This window comes from Protopterus annectens, chromosome 7.part0 (assembly GCF_019279795.1).
Source record: "Protopterus annectens isolate FY-2018-M chromosome 7.part0, PAN1.0, whole genome shotgun sequence".
NCBI classification, from domain to species: Eukaryota; Metazoa; Chordata; order Ceratodontiformes; family Protopteridae; genus Protopterus; species Protopterus annectens.
In genome coordinates, this window is record NC_056739.1 from 1,125,753,071 (window position 1) to 1,125,768,332 (window position 15,262).

At 40.5% G+C, this 15,262-nt stretch overlaps 1 protein-coding gene across 1 annotated transcript in view; it reads left to right on the forward strand.

Moving 5' to 3' along the window:
• The window catches only part of LOC122806900 (endoplasmic reticulum aminopeptidase 1-like), a 447,374-nt gene that overhangs the window by 352,729 nt on the left and 79,383 nt on the right, over window positions 1–15,262 (forward strand). Inside the window, exon 16 of the mRNA XM_044077704.1 lies at window positions 5,326–5,466. Coding sequence (XP_043933639.1) covers window positions 5,326–5,466 — 141 coding nt within the window. The remainder of the gene's footprint in view (window positions 1–5,325; window positions 5,467–15,262) is intronic.

Sequence of the window (15,262 nt, forward strand, 5' to 3'; positions counted from 1 at the left end):
ATTCTGCTTTATGTGGCTGGGCAGTCTGTTCCATAGCTGCAGTATCTTCTGTCTGTCCAAACCATTCTGCTGATGTTACAGAAGAGGTTTAGATCCCTAGACTGAGTATTTCTGATGCCATTTGACCTCCTGATGTGCAGTAAATCTATCAGTAATGGGTCGGAGGATGCCTTGTGTGCCAGACACAGGTCACCTCTTAACAATCTGTAGAATACCAAGAATAGTGACAGAGCTTTGAGTCAATCCATGCAGTTCATGTTGTTTAGGACTTTAGTAAGGTATCTCTGTGGGTTTTCCAGTTGTTGCATGTGTCTGGACAGATACATGCCAAAGGGAGCATTATATTCAATGACTTTCCTAATGAGGGCTGAGCAATGTTGAGTTTATTGCAACAATGTAAGACTGCACTGGATATGATGTCTAATTGTAACAGTTGCTGTTTTCTAATAGTTTTAATACATCTTGTGAAAAATGGCAGCATTTTACCTTTGCCTAGGATGATAGTTCAATACAAGCACAAAATGATTGAATTTCACAAATGACTTAGTTTGTGGTGTCATTCAAAGGGGAAGCAGTATCCATCAGCCTGGGGTGACATGGTCAACAGACCTCAATGCTTTGCCAGAGATGGTCATCATCTGTCACCTCTGGGATTTCGGTTACTGGCTAAGGCTCTTGCTACCACCATAGTGCCTTTTTTATGCAATGTCACAAGAACAAAAATCTTGATGTAAAAATAACCTCTAAAAACAACATCAAGGTTATGCTGCTAAATGCTAGGAGTCCAAACCAGAAACTCACTCACTGGAAGCAGTTCTCACCTTGGAAGATGCTGACATTTGAGGAGTCAATGAGGCCTGGTTTAAGGCTGCAGAGAGCACCCCAGCTATACCAGGTTACATTTCCTTCCACATGTTCAGACCACAAACTGAAGGCATGAGAACTAAAGGAGGTGGTGTATCAATATTCATTAAAGATAAATATACCTCTAGATTGGTTAAACAGCATGATTCCTTTGAATTACTTCAGGTGCAATTGACTGTAGGTAAGACCCCTCTTCAGGTTATTGCCAGCTATAGAACCCCCTACATGAATCAGGACATCCACTCAGTCTACATGGATCTATTTGGGCCAAACAAGATACAACCAAGCACTCTGGCTTTGGGTGACTTTAATTACCATCGACTGGGTAAATTATACCTGGTCTAACTCACTTGGCCAAAGGTTTCTGGACTTTGTTAACTCCAATGCCTAGACCAGCTGGTTGATACACCCACAAGGGCTCAAACATCCTTTTTCAGGTGCTCACCAACATGGGGGACAACTGCACCACCCCCAGTGTGCGGCCATCCCTGGTGAGATCTGACCATAAATCAGTCTCGCGATAAGAAACTATAACACAAGACCTTAGCAACAACTAGATTAAAAAACTTCTCCAAGGCTAATTACAACCTCTTACATGACAGCATAAATAGCTTCATAGCCCGTTCCCCCACTGATGGAACAGACACCTATACTGAGTTATACACCAATGCTTTATATGAGCACCTGTACAATTGTATTGACTCTGCCATACCTGATAAAACTAAAGCAAGATCGTCAAGGAAAAACAAACCTGCCTGGTGGACAACTGCCATTAATAGGCTATACAACAGGAGAAAGAAATTGCTGTCTAAGTGTAGGAAAAAATGGTCTCAAAACTGGAAACACTCCCTCCTCAACTTAAACAAGAAAATTAGACTTCTAGTGAAGTCCTCCATTGATAGCTATGAATCCAAATTAGCCTCCCTAAATAAGGACAACCACAAGGCATTCTTTAGTAACATCCGTAACCTCAAAGGTAAGGCCCAGATTTGTACTGAACTCGTACTTAATGACACTAAGTATACAGAACCTGTGAATATAGCTAACCTGCTGACTGACAGTTTCAGTGAAAACTTCACTTGCCAGTCCATTCCACACATACCTCAAAGCATCCCTAACACCTGTCTCACACCTAGTATCTCCAAGGAGTAGGTCTTAAATGCCCTATTCAAGGCCAAAATCATGGCCTGTATGGGACCAGACAAATTCCCGGGCTGTGTTCTATATAGGGTAAAACAGGAATTAGCATCACCATTGGGCACGCTTTTCAATCAAAGCCTAAGCACTGGCTTCATTCCAGCAGAATGGAAAACAGCTACCGTCAACACTTTGCACAAAGGAGGTGCATCCATGGACTCAGGGGAACTACAGATCCATTAGCCTGACCAGCCTGATTTGCAAGACCATGGAACAAATCATCATGGACCTTATTAACAAAGATATAGGAAATCTCCTAACACTCAACCCCACCCAGTTTGGTTTTGTCAAGGGAAGCTCGTGCCTGTTAAACTTGGTGGACTTCTTCAAGACAGTCACCAAAGTCCTAGATGAAGACAGATCTGTGTATACGGCCTACCTAGATGTAGCCAAGGCTTTTGACACTATCCCCCACTCAGGCATCATTAATAAACTCACCCAGCTGGATATCAACCCATATATTGTCAGGTGAGTTGCAAACTGGCTGCCTCACTGATAGAACTCAGCAGACCCCTAACCAGTGCTGTTCCACAGGGATCAGTTCTAGGACCCGTACTGTTCAGAATCTACTTCTCCAAAGTACAGGCTAAAACTAAAGGACTGTAGCTGACAAAGTTTGCTGATGACTGCAAACTGGAAATGATCACTGAAACCCCCAGCGTTATCAACATTCTGCAAGAAGTTCTTATGCAGAATAATGACTGGTGCAAAAGTCATGGTCTTAAACTTAATACAAAAAAAATGCATTATCATTCTCTTCAGCAAGGGTGATGTTCTTGAAAACTGCTACATCAATAGCAATACCCTAAGTACACAGTCAGTGGTGAGAGATCTGGGCACATAGGTTGACAGCAGCCTTAACTTTGATCACCATATCTCCATAGTGGTAAGAAGGGCATTTTATATTGCTCATCTCATAAGTAAGGGCATTGCCACCAGAAAAAAGAGGTTATAACCCCCTTGTACTCTTCCTTCATTAGGCCAATAATAGAGTACAACGCTCCCTTTGGTATGTTCCTTTCCAAACACCTGCAGCAATTGAAGAGACCACAAAGGTTCCTCACAAAGAAAATTCAGGGTCTTCAAGATCTGTTTTATGTGGACAGACTGAAATCATTTTCACTTTACTCTGTGTTGTACAGACTGCTCAGACATTACCTGCGTCTTGTGTATAGACAAATCTCTAACCCAGATTAAATGGAAATGCTGCACATTTGCAGGTCAAATGGCACACAGATCACTCGCTCAAAGGACCATAACCTGGTATGTGACATCAACAGAACTTGCTGGAGAGACAGATTTGTCTCACAGAGGTTGCTTCACCTTTGGAACAAGCTTTCTATTCATGTTAAATAACGCCCCTCGCTGGCCCTATTTAAGCGTAATTTGGATGATTAGATGGGTAACTGGAAACTCACCCCAGAGGTTCCACCTGTGTCCCTCTTGGACAGGGGAAATAGGTGCTGATTTTAGTGTCTGCTTGAACCAGACACCCTTGGGAACATGGCTTGAACTTGGCTAGGCTTGTAAGAGCCCTGAGGCCATTAGCCAATTACCTCCTATGTTCCTATGCAGACATATAGTTACACCTGCAGACAATTTGGAGGATTACCAGTTTACCTACTGCATATCTTTAAGCTGGCAAGGAAAATGGAGCACATTGAAAAAACCCACGTAGACAGAAGAGTGATATGCGGGTAAAGCAAATACTGTGAGGCTGGTATGCAGTTTGCTACTCACTTTCTATTCAAAATGGATATCAACATTTCTTTGCTGATCATGTGATAAGCTGCTGTTATGTTTTGAAATCAGTTCAAATATATGCTCACCAAAGATGCACATATAGAATTATTTGAAGAATCAGTGAAATTTGAACCCTAAGCGGAATATGAACATTCAGAATGGTTTCTGTAACACCCGCAGCTTTCAGTTTCTTTACATTTTTGACATTATTTGAGGTACTAAATGTCTGTATTTGTAGACACATCCTATATCAAATTATCAATTCCTGATAAGATCTGATTAATCTAAATGATAAACTCCTGATAAACCCATTCCAATCCATCAGTTTAGTGCTGTGTTCTTTATTGCCCTAGTATTGCTTTTAATGATGTCTCTGAAAAGGAGTAATCATCAGTCTGCTTGGTCTATATGTTAACAGTAGGTGGTTAGGGAGATAAAAGACACAACAATGTAATACATCACTATCACTGTATTTACCTAATGATGTACAGGTTTGCATTTTCAACTAGTTGTTAACAACAGCTATGTGGAAAGGTAATGGATGAGTCAGAATGAGATGGTATATTAATAGAGCTGCTGCCTCTTAACATTTCTATTAGGACATGGTTGTAAGGCAGGTTAAACTGTAACAGATAACTAGGATTCAAACTAAGATACTGCTAAATACACATTGCATCATGTGCCTGTAGATTGTTATGCAATGACTGTGTGAGTGTAGGATGCCCTTTACCTTGGCTATGATTCCTTGCTGTCTGCTGCCTCTTTCTTAGTCATCAGGATCTTGTGACACACCTGGACTTAACGAAAAGAAAGCACAGACTATGGCAAACCTATTTCAGGAATGCAATTGCTGTGCCTAAAAACATATAGATGAATTTAGAAATAGAGGTGATAAAAAAACTACTTGTGAACTTTGATGTTGTTAATTTAAATTGATTGTGAATAAATTGCAATAATTTCTTTATGGTGCACACCCCTTATTTCTGGACTGCTTTTGCTCAAAAGTGATACTAAGGTGTGCTGTGGTTGAAGCCTGTTTACGTAACAGATTCATTTCAGCGTGGTCCAGTCTGTCACGTCTGTCTGAGGAGGCTCCCATCAAAAATGTTTGCAGTTTAACCTGATGTCTTGTGACCTCTGAGTTAGTTATTTTAATTTAGGTGGTGCAGAGTGTAAAAACCTATCCATGAAAGGACTTATTACCACATAAAAATGACTGAATATATTTAATTAAATGAAGGAAGAGCTGCAGACTATAAAAGGTTGGCAAAAGCTTGACACATACTACAGTTCATATTGCCTTAACAAATGTATATCTTTAATAATACTAGATGCAGAAGTTCTCTACTTATCTATGCCATTAAATATGTTGTGCCCAGCATAACACCTGAAACATGAAAATGATGTAAAAATTATACTTCTGGGTCATATAAAAGTAACAAAGTCACAGGTGACTGCTAACATAAAATCTTTAGTTGCACCCCAGAATATCTTGTAATAAGGACTTTTGTTTATATGCAGGTTGCTGAAAGCTTCCCTAATAAACCAAAATATCAAATCACAGGATTTCCGAACTATCCTGAAACAAGTTTGCTGCTCACGTAGAGGAGTTGTATTAGGGTGGCTTTTCATCAAGTACAACTGGGATAAGCTTGTCAAAAAGTAAGTCAGCATTGTGGAATAATAAATTACATGTAAATAATTAAAAATGGAATAAATAGCTTTGAAAGAGTAACTTTGCACTTTGTCCCAATTAATAAAATATTCACTCTAATGAAAGAGGTTGCCTTCAGACCAGCAATCTGTATTCTTTTTCCTCATATTTAAATAAGGAAAATGATGTATATCATCTTTGCTGGTAATGTTATCCAAGTATTTCTTTGTTCCAGAAGTACATTAATAACTAGTAAAATAAGTCAACTGTAACTGAGTGTTTTGAGTAGTCAGAATGCATTCTTGCAAACTTGTTAGAACTTTGGGATCTAAGGAATGCCCCATCATTTTGGTCCTCTCTATTATAACTAATTGTTATCTATACTAGGCCATTACATTTTCAAGACATTCCTTTAAATCATTTTCTGAATACAGTAGTGTAGCAAGAGTGGTTCAAAGGGGACAGATGCCTTCGACACTCAATGTTAGGGACCATGATCGAGAGTTCCTGGATTATTTAATCTACTTTTCTGTACTGAATGCACTTTAGTTCAGCGCTTTCTCTAAGTAGCCTATATTGGCTTGCTGTTCTTCCTTTTCCTCCTGTCCTTTTTACCTCGTCCCTCCCTCATTTACATGCTGAACAGGTTTGCCATTGCTCTTTGACTGGCATGCTGTGCTGCCCTTCTTGTTGTGGCCAGACATTAGCTGTAGCTATATTTCACTGCATTGTGAACCAGGGCATACATTAAATTAGCCACACTTGCTTCCTTTAGCTTTGATGTCTATCATGTCAGCTGTGTTCAGTTCTATACCACTATTCCTATCATCTGACATCTGGTTGCATAGCACTGGTTACGTAATTACAACTATTGCCCTGTTTTCCTATACAGCCCTTTGCCTGGTAAGCAGGCACTGTACCCCTGCCTATTACATCTCTGTTTGGTATGCAGGCACTGTCTCCTGACTATTACATCTCTGTTACGAATGCAGGCACTGTCCCCTGATTATGATATCTCTGTTAGGTAAGCAAGCACTGTACCCTGCCTATTACATCGCTGATTGGAATGCAGGCACTGTACCCTGCCTATTACATCTCTGTTTGGTATGCAGGCACTGTCTCCTGACTATTACATCTCTGTTAGGTATGCAGGCACTGTCCCCTAACTAGGATATCTCTGTTAGGTAAACAGGCACTGTACCCTGACTATTACATCTCTGTATGGTATGCAGACACTGTCTCTTGACTATGATATCTCTGTTAGGTAAGCAGGCACTGTACCCTGACTATTACATCTCTGTATGGTATGCAGGCGCTGTCCCTTGACTATGATATTTCTGTAGGTATGCAGGCACTATCTCCTCACTATTACATCTCTGTTAGTTATGCATGTACTCTCCCTTGAGTATTACATCTTTGTTTGGTATCTAGGCATTGTCCCCTGACTATGATATCTCTGTGATATGAAGGCACTGTCCCCTGACTATGATATCTCTGTTAGATATGCAGGCACTGTCCCCTGACTATGATTTTCTGTTTGGTATGCACGCACTGTCCCCTGACTATTACATCTTTGTTTGGTATGCAGACACTGTCCCCTGACTCTGATATCTCTGTTAGATATGCAGGCACTGTCCCCTGACTATGATATATCTTGTTTGGTATGCAAGCGCTGTCCCCTGAGTATTACATCTCTGTATGGTATTTAAGCATTGTTCCCCTCACTATTACATCTCTATTTGGTATGCAGGCACTGTCCCCTAACTGTTACATCTCTGTTAGGTATGCAGGCACTGTCCCCTGATTATTACATCTCTGTTAGGTATGCAGGCACTGTCCCCTGATTATTACATCTCTGTTAGATATGTAGGCACTGTTCCCTGACTATTATATCACAGTTTGATATGCAGGCTCTGTCCCCTGACTATTACAGCTCTGATTCCCCATTACTTCATGATGTGACATCCTTAAATATTTGCTTTGTACAGTGGTACACTACTCAATAGGTCTGTCTCTCCTTTCTTTCTAAGTCATACTTAAAGAATTTTGTTTCACTGTTTGACACCCCTCTTATAAATCATCATTGACTTCTGCTGCCCTCAGATACTTTCTTGCCTTCTACTTGTTTCCTTTCGGATCCTTATCATAAGATTGAAGTTTCAAAACTTTGAAATTCATATGATCAAGACCATATGATTGAAGTTTTGAAACATTGATCATAAAAGAAAAAAAATAAAAACTTTTTTTATGTTTAGTGATAACATGCATTTTCTGATAGATGTGAAGTCTGAAGCCCCTCTGCACCTCCCACAACCACTGCAAATTCAATATACCAATTCCGAGATCACACCACAGTGAAGAAAAGGGTAAATTTCCCAATCCATGCCGTACTGCAATCTCCATTCAAAACATTTGATGTTTCAAAACTTCTGGCATGTGGTCTTGATCATATGAATTTCGAAGTTTTGAAACTTCAGTCATATGATATCACCATTCATGTACTGTGACTATATTCAAGTTGTTGGATGCCCTTCCTTTTTTTGTTGGAATTCCTAAATGCACATTCCAATGCATCTACATCACTTCTTTTTTTCATTTTCAAGCTCTACTCCATACCTCTCAACTCTACTGATTTTTGCAGAATGTCCAGATTTTTGCTCATATTTTTGGTCCGTTTTTCATAAAATTGTGGTTCTCTGGAAAATTAGTGGCAAATCATTAAAGACTGAAGCTTGAATATGATGACAGACATTTGAATTTCAGATTTCATACCCTTCAGAAAATTCACGCTAAAGCAAAGCCTGTTATTCTATCAACTTTCTAAGTTTATAAGGGAAATATTTAAAAACTGTCTGTATTTTTGGGTCTTTGTCCCACTTTCATTTATGTCTTTGTCCAGATTTCTTGCTCTAAGAGGTTGAGAAGTCTCAACATTTACCCATAGTCCTCAGTGCTCTGTTTTTACATAATCTATATTGCTTGCTCAGCTCTACGTCTGCCCACAGACCTCCAGTTCACCTTTGACCTTTCTCCCAGTTTATGATAAGCTTTCACCCTGTTATCCTGCACTATTGCTATGTCTATGATATCTTGGCCTCTTTCAGGTGGTCCATATTTCTACTTTTTTTTCTTTTGTGGTGGAGGTTATGATTACATGAAGAAAAATACCTAGTCATTTCCTTTGTTACTTTACTTAGTGGAATATAACAGGGTAGGACCGACCTGGAGATACAAGGCTTCCCACTCTAGTGAAATTTCAATAAAACAATAAAAACAAACCAACTCAAGCAGCTAGACGGTACCCAATAAAATCAAGTAAAACAACAAAGAAAAAGGAATTCTGAGTCACATTAAACAATTTAATGTTAAATTGTTTTACGCGATGGTCAGAGTTCTATTTTCTTTGTTGCAATTTTAATATAAATTAAAACAGCTCTCTATTTAAATATTGGCACTCGTAATTCTGAGTGCCAACATCCTGAAAACAACACGGAAAATGCAGGAGAAGACTTACTATTGAACATTGTTCTTCTCATTTAATTTTCCTTTTTTACAAGAGGGCAAACCTCCATATCCCCGAACTTATATATGCTAATTCTGAGATCACCGTACCTCGATGAAATGGGAATATTCGAATAAAGAACCATTTTGGAGTTAATATATATTAGTCTGTTTTTCAGCCATTCACTCTCATCATTGTGGGACTTACTATAGTGGGTCCTGACATTTCAAATGGTTACAACAACAACAACCTGTCGTAACACCTGGAACAACACACTGTAATTCGGGAGGTTGCATCCGATTTGGGCAAAAATAGTTTCACTTGTTTTGTTGACATCCTTTCATCTCTGTTTTACAAGACAGATAAACTGTCCTGGTGGTCCAGCTACAGGTACATACTGTCAATGTTATCATTCATATTAGAAAAAGAATGTTTATAAAACTCAGCCTTGTGGACAACTATACCTCTCAGCTATCTACATTTTCCGAGAATGTCTAGATTTTTGCCTCATATTTTTGGTCTTTTCCTTATAAAATGTATGGTTTGCTGACAAATTGGTGAGGACTGAATTCAATAAATAATGACATACATTTGAGTTTCAGACTTCATACCTGTCAGAAAATGCATGCTATCACAAAACATTTTATTATAGCAGCGTTCAAAGTTTATAAGAGCAATATTTAAAATTTCTCCCTATTTTTGGGCATTTGTCTCACCATTATTTTTGGCTTAGTCCAGATTTCTTGTGTTAAGAGGTACAGAGGTTTAGGCATTCCCCTTACAAGGCTTTATTTTAGTGCATTTAGAATAAGTTAGTCTTATACCCACACAATGAAAGAAAGCTCTACATGACTAGTGACATCAGCACACCTCTCTCTCTGATAAAAGATGAGTGGAAAGCCACCAGTCGAAGCTACTATCAAGACCACTCAGAAACATTTATCAAGTAAAAGTAGGCACAACACCTAGAATATCTTGGGATAAATATTGGCATTAATAGCTCAAAAAGGGATGCTTACCTTCTGGTAAATCAGTTCAGTGGAGACATATATGATAACTGTGGAGCTGGACTCCAGAATGTGTACAGTTTTCTGTCTGAATACTGAAAAGATCCAAAAGAAGACAGAATTCCCTCCCATTCTCACTTTATTTTATTTATATATTTTACATTTGTTGACCGGGAATGTCTGACTGAGCTGAGTAGCCCTTTTTCAGCTGAGGCCTGGGGAGAAAAGCTCCACATAAGATACAATTAACATGTAACAAAACATTTTCACAGTAGACAAATTCCTAGCTCTTAAAAGACTCGTACAACAGATATTAGTAATATGTCATACACGAATAAGAAAAATTTACAATATAAGGTTTCATAGTGCAGAACAATACATATTGAAAGTAACTGTTTGTCAGGTGATGTAGTATTGAGTATTTCCTCAAGGCATTAGCAGATTGTGCTTCCTTAAGATATCTTAATACTTGAACCAATCAGTGATATTCCAGTCCCCATCCATTTTTAAGTTTTGCAGTCAAGTTTCTATAACGTATTAGCCACTGTATTTAGAAACCCTGAGTTAAAACAGTTAGAGCCATAGTAATGTTCCATAACAGCAGGAATAGCAAAAAAGTCATGTGGCCAAGACATAGTTCTTCCTCTTAATACAAGTTCCATGAAGAACTGGCCTCTCCACAATGTTTCCCCTAAAATATACTGAAATCCATATTAATAGTATCAAATGGAAATGGAAGTCTTCATAAGACCAGATTATAAACAACACTCCAGAATAGCCATATAAATCAAAGGCAAATTACAAGGAATTTAAATATTCCATATAGTATATTATATTATGAATTGCAAGTAAGTTAAGACATGAGCTGTGTAACTTAAATATCTTCCTGAAAACCCATTCATAGGTTCATAGGTGTGTACCAGGCTAATGGCCCTGGAGTCTTTACAAGCCTAGCCCAAAGCATTTCATGGCATTGTGCCATCCGGCATTAGTTTCCAGTGCCCCTATCAAGCAGGGCCACTGAAGTGATCCCCGGGGTGAATTTTCTATTTCCCATCCACTAGTCAAGATTTCTCTTGAAGAGGGCTAGTGAGGTGCTCTGTTTGACATGTATGGGAAGTCTGTTTCAGAGCATGGGCAGTCTCTGGGTTAAGAACCTGTCCTTCCAGCATGTTCTGTTGATTGAGGTAATGAGGTTGAGATCTCTGGAGTCTGTTGTAAGGAGGGATTGGAATTTTTTTAGATGTAGCATATCTAACAGTGCTGGGTCAGACATGACTTTGTAGGTCTAGCAGAGATCACCTCTAAGTAGGCAATATGAGACAGAGTAAAGCTTGAGTTTTTTTGAGTCTGTCCACATAGGGCATGTGTTTAAGTCCTAAGATCCTCTTAGTGAAGTATTTTTGTGGTCTTTCCAGTTGTTGTAGGTGTCTAGTGAGGTATATGCCAAATGGGGCATTGTACTCTATAATAGGTCTAATGAGGGAAGAGTAGAGGGAGACTTAGTAATGAGATGTGCCACATAGAAGGATTTTCTGACCACAGTGGCAACGTGGTTGTCAAAGGAGAGGTTGCTATCAACCTGTGTTCCCGGATCTCTTTTTACACATTCAGTGTTTAGTGGACTACTATTGATGTGTTAGTTCACGGGCATCATGTTCTTCCCAAAGGGAATGACAATGCATTTTTTGTTATTGAGTTTATGGCCATGGTTCTGACACTAGCCATTGGCCTCAGTGAGGCCTTTTTGAAGAATGTCTATATCTCTTGGAGAGTCAATAATGGCTCCCAGTTTGCAATCATCAGCAAACTTAGTTAGCCAGAGTCCCTTTGTGTTGGCCTGGATTTCAGAGAAGTAGATGACAAACAGAAGAGGACCCAAGACCGATCTCTGTGGGACACCACTTGTGACTGGTCGGTAGTCAGACTTGGAATCCACTACTTTCACAGTGTGGGTTCTATCAGTGAGCCAGCTTGTAACCCACCTTGTGACGTAGGGGTTTATGCTTCATTTAGTGAGTCTATCTGATCCCTGAGTGAGGAATGGTATTGAAGGCCTTGGCCAGATCAAGGTAGGCTGTGTGAACTACCTTGCCTTCATCCACAGCTCTGGTGACAGTCTCGAAGAAGTCTACTAGGTTGAGCAGGCACAATCTACCCTTCACAAATCGAAATTGCATGGGGTCTAGAGTTTGGAGATTCCTAATGTCCCCATTAATAAGGTCCATAATGATGCACTCCATAGCCTTACAACCAAGACTCATCAGGCTAATGGGGCGGTAGTTCCCAGGGTCTGTAGTCACTCTCCCTTTGTGGAGTGGGATGACCGTAGCAGTACACCATTCAGTAGGGACAAAGCCTGAAGTGAGGCTATGACTGAACAGATCACTCAGATGTGGTGCCAGTTCACTTTGTAATTCATGTAGAACACAGCCAGGGATATTATCAGGTCCCATGGAAGCTGTATTCTTGGTCTTGGACAATGTAGTTTTAACCTGTGCAGCAGTAATATTGGGCACTTGGCATTCCTCTGGTATTATGATTGGCCCTTTAGGGGGTGAAAGGGGGGTGAAGTTTGCATTGAACCCGTCAGCCAGTATATTGGCAATGTCAGTTGGCTAGGTATAGGAGTTACCATTGTACTGTAGCTCAGAGCAGATCTGAGTATTGCCATAGAGATTCTTGACATAACCATAGAAGGCTTTGTGGTTGTCTTTGGTATCTGCTGCCATTTTAATTTCCTAGCTGGCTTTACAGGATTTGATGAGGGATCTCAGTTTTTTATTGAGGCTAGCAAGAGAGTTTTTCCAGTCTTGGGACTTCACATTTTTCTGCAATAGTTTCTTCCTTCTGTTGTAGAATTTGTTTATGGTAGGGACCACCAGATTGGCTTCCTTATTTTGGAGGAAAGCTTCTTGGTTCTGTTGGGTATGGCCCATTCCATGCATTTGTGTACATGATCATACAGTGCATAGGAGTATGATTCAGTGGTTATGCACCCATTTTCCGTTTGCATAGGTGTCGTGAAGTTAGCCACTTCTGTTTTTAGAAAGCCAAAGTTTACTTTAGAGAAGTTTTTCACAGTGGTTATCTTTGGGGGGTGTGTGTGGCTAGGATATGGATTGGATATCCATGGTGATTAGCTTGTGGTGAGATCTGACCAAGGAGGAGTTTACTGATGGTGTAGAGCAATGGTTTCCCATGTTAGTAATAACAAGGTCAAGGATGTTGTTGCCCCTAGTGGGGGTACGAATGAGTTGGTCCAGGATGTTGGAATTAATGAATTCCAGGAAACGTTGGGCACGTGTATTGGTACTTGAGTAGTTTTCCCAGTTGATGGAGGGGTAATTGAAATCCCCCAGTATGAGGGTGTTGGGTTAAACCTTAATATTTTCCAGGGTGCTCAGAAATGTGGAGTGGGAGTCTTGGGACATGGTGGAGGATCTATAGCAGGCTACAACCTGGATTGCAATCTTACCTAATGTTAGTTTTACCTGAGGTGTAATCACAACTACGCAGGTAAAAGCTGCACTCTCTAAAGCCAAAAACACGGCATCCATGGGACCAGACAACATCTCAGGCTGCATTTTGCATGAACTTCAGAATGAACTGGCTCCCCACCTAAGTACCATGTTCAATCATAGCTGCACATTAGGCTTTGTGCCCACTGAATAGTGTACAGCAACAGTTATCCCACTCCACAAAGGGGGAGCCACCACTGATCTCAGGAATTATCACCCTATTAGCCTGACAAGCCTGGTCTGCAAGGCCATGGAACATATCATCTCATAAACAAAGACATTGGTAACCTCCAAACTCTGGATCCCACTCAGTTCGGGTTTGTAAAAAACAGATCATGCCTCCTGAACCTGATCGACTTCTTTGAGGCAGTCACCAAAGCCATAGATGAGGGTAAGGTGGTTCACACAGCCTAGCTTGACCTCGCCAAGGATTTCGACACCATCCCCCATTCTGGAATTATAGCTAAACTCTCTAAACTAGGTGTAAATCCCTACATCACAAGATGGGTTGCCAACTGGATCACTAACAGAACTCACACTGTAAAAGTTGCACACTCTAAATCTGACCTCAAATCAGTGACAAGTGGAGTACCACAGGGTTCAGTCCTGGGACCTCTCCTGTTTGGTATCTACTTCTCTGAAGTACAGGCTAACACAAAAGGCCTCTGCCTAATGAAGTTCGCAGATGACTGCAAACTAGGAGCCATAGTCGAGTCCCCAGATGATGTGGAAATCCTACAGAAGTGCCTCGCTGAGACAGATGCCTGATGTCAGAGCCATGGCCTCAAGCTCAGTGCCAAAAAGTGCATTGTCATCCCCCTTTGGTAAAAACTCTGTACCCATGAACTACTACATAGACTACCGAATGTGTGATAAGAGACCTTGGGACCCAGGTGGACAGTAGTCTGTCCTTTGATAGTCACATCGCCACAATAGTCAGGAAGTCCTTCTACATGGCACACCTCATAATAAAAGGGTTCTCATCCAGGAAAAAAGAGGTCATTGTTCCCCTCTACTTGACATTCATTAGACCCATTATAGAGTACAATGCCCATTTTGGAATGTACCTCACAAGACATCTGCAGCAGCTGGAAATGCCACAGAATTACCTCACAAAGAGGATTACTGGCCTCAAACAGATGCCCTACACTGACCGTCTCAAAAAAACTCCAGCTTTACTCCGTACCATATCGCCTACTCCAAGGTGATCTCTGCCTAACATATAAAGCTATGTTAAACCAAGAACTGTTGTTAGGCTTCACCTAAAGAAATCTCAATCTCTCTGAGCTACATGGTCTAGGGACCTAAATCTTGTCACCACAATAAACAGGACATGCTGGAGCAATAGATTCCTGTCCCAGAGATATCCCATACTCTGTAACAGGCTACCCATCTATGTCAAACAAAGTTCTTCATTAGCATTCTTCAAGAAAAATCTTGATGAGTGGATGGGAAATAGGAAATACACCCCGGGGATCACTTCTCTGTCTCTGCTCAACAGTGGCACAAGAAAATAACTTTCTTGGGTGGCGTAAGCCAGGGAACCTTGTTGGCTACGCTTACGTAGGTCCTCAGGCCAATAGCCTAGTACCTACCAATGAACCTATGAACCTATGAAGTATCTCTGATGCAATATGCTGGGCTACTAGTCTGGAGGTGTGCACATCCTTTATGAATATGGAGACACCTCCTCCTTTAGGACTTCGTCCGAGTTCTGGGGCCAAAATGTGTGGTATGAATTATAGCCTGTTAGTGCAGGGGTGTTCTCCGGAGC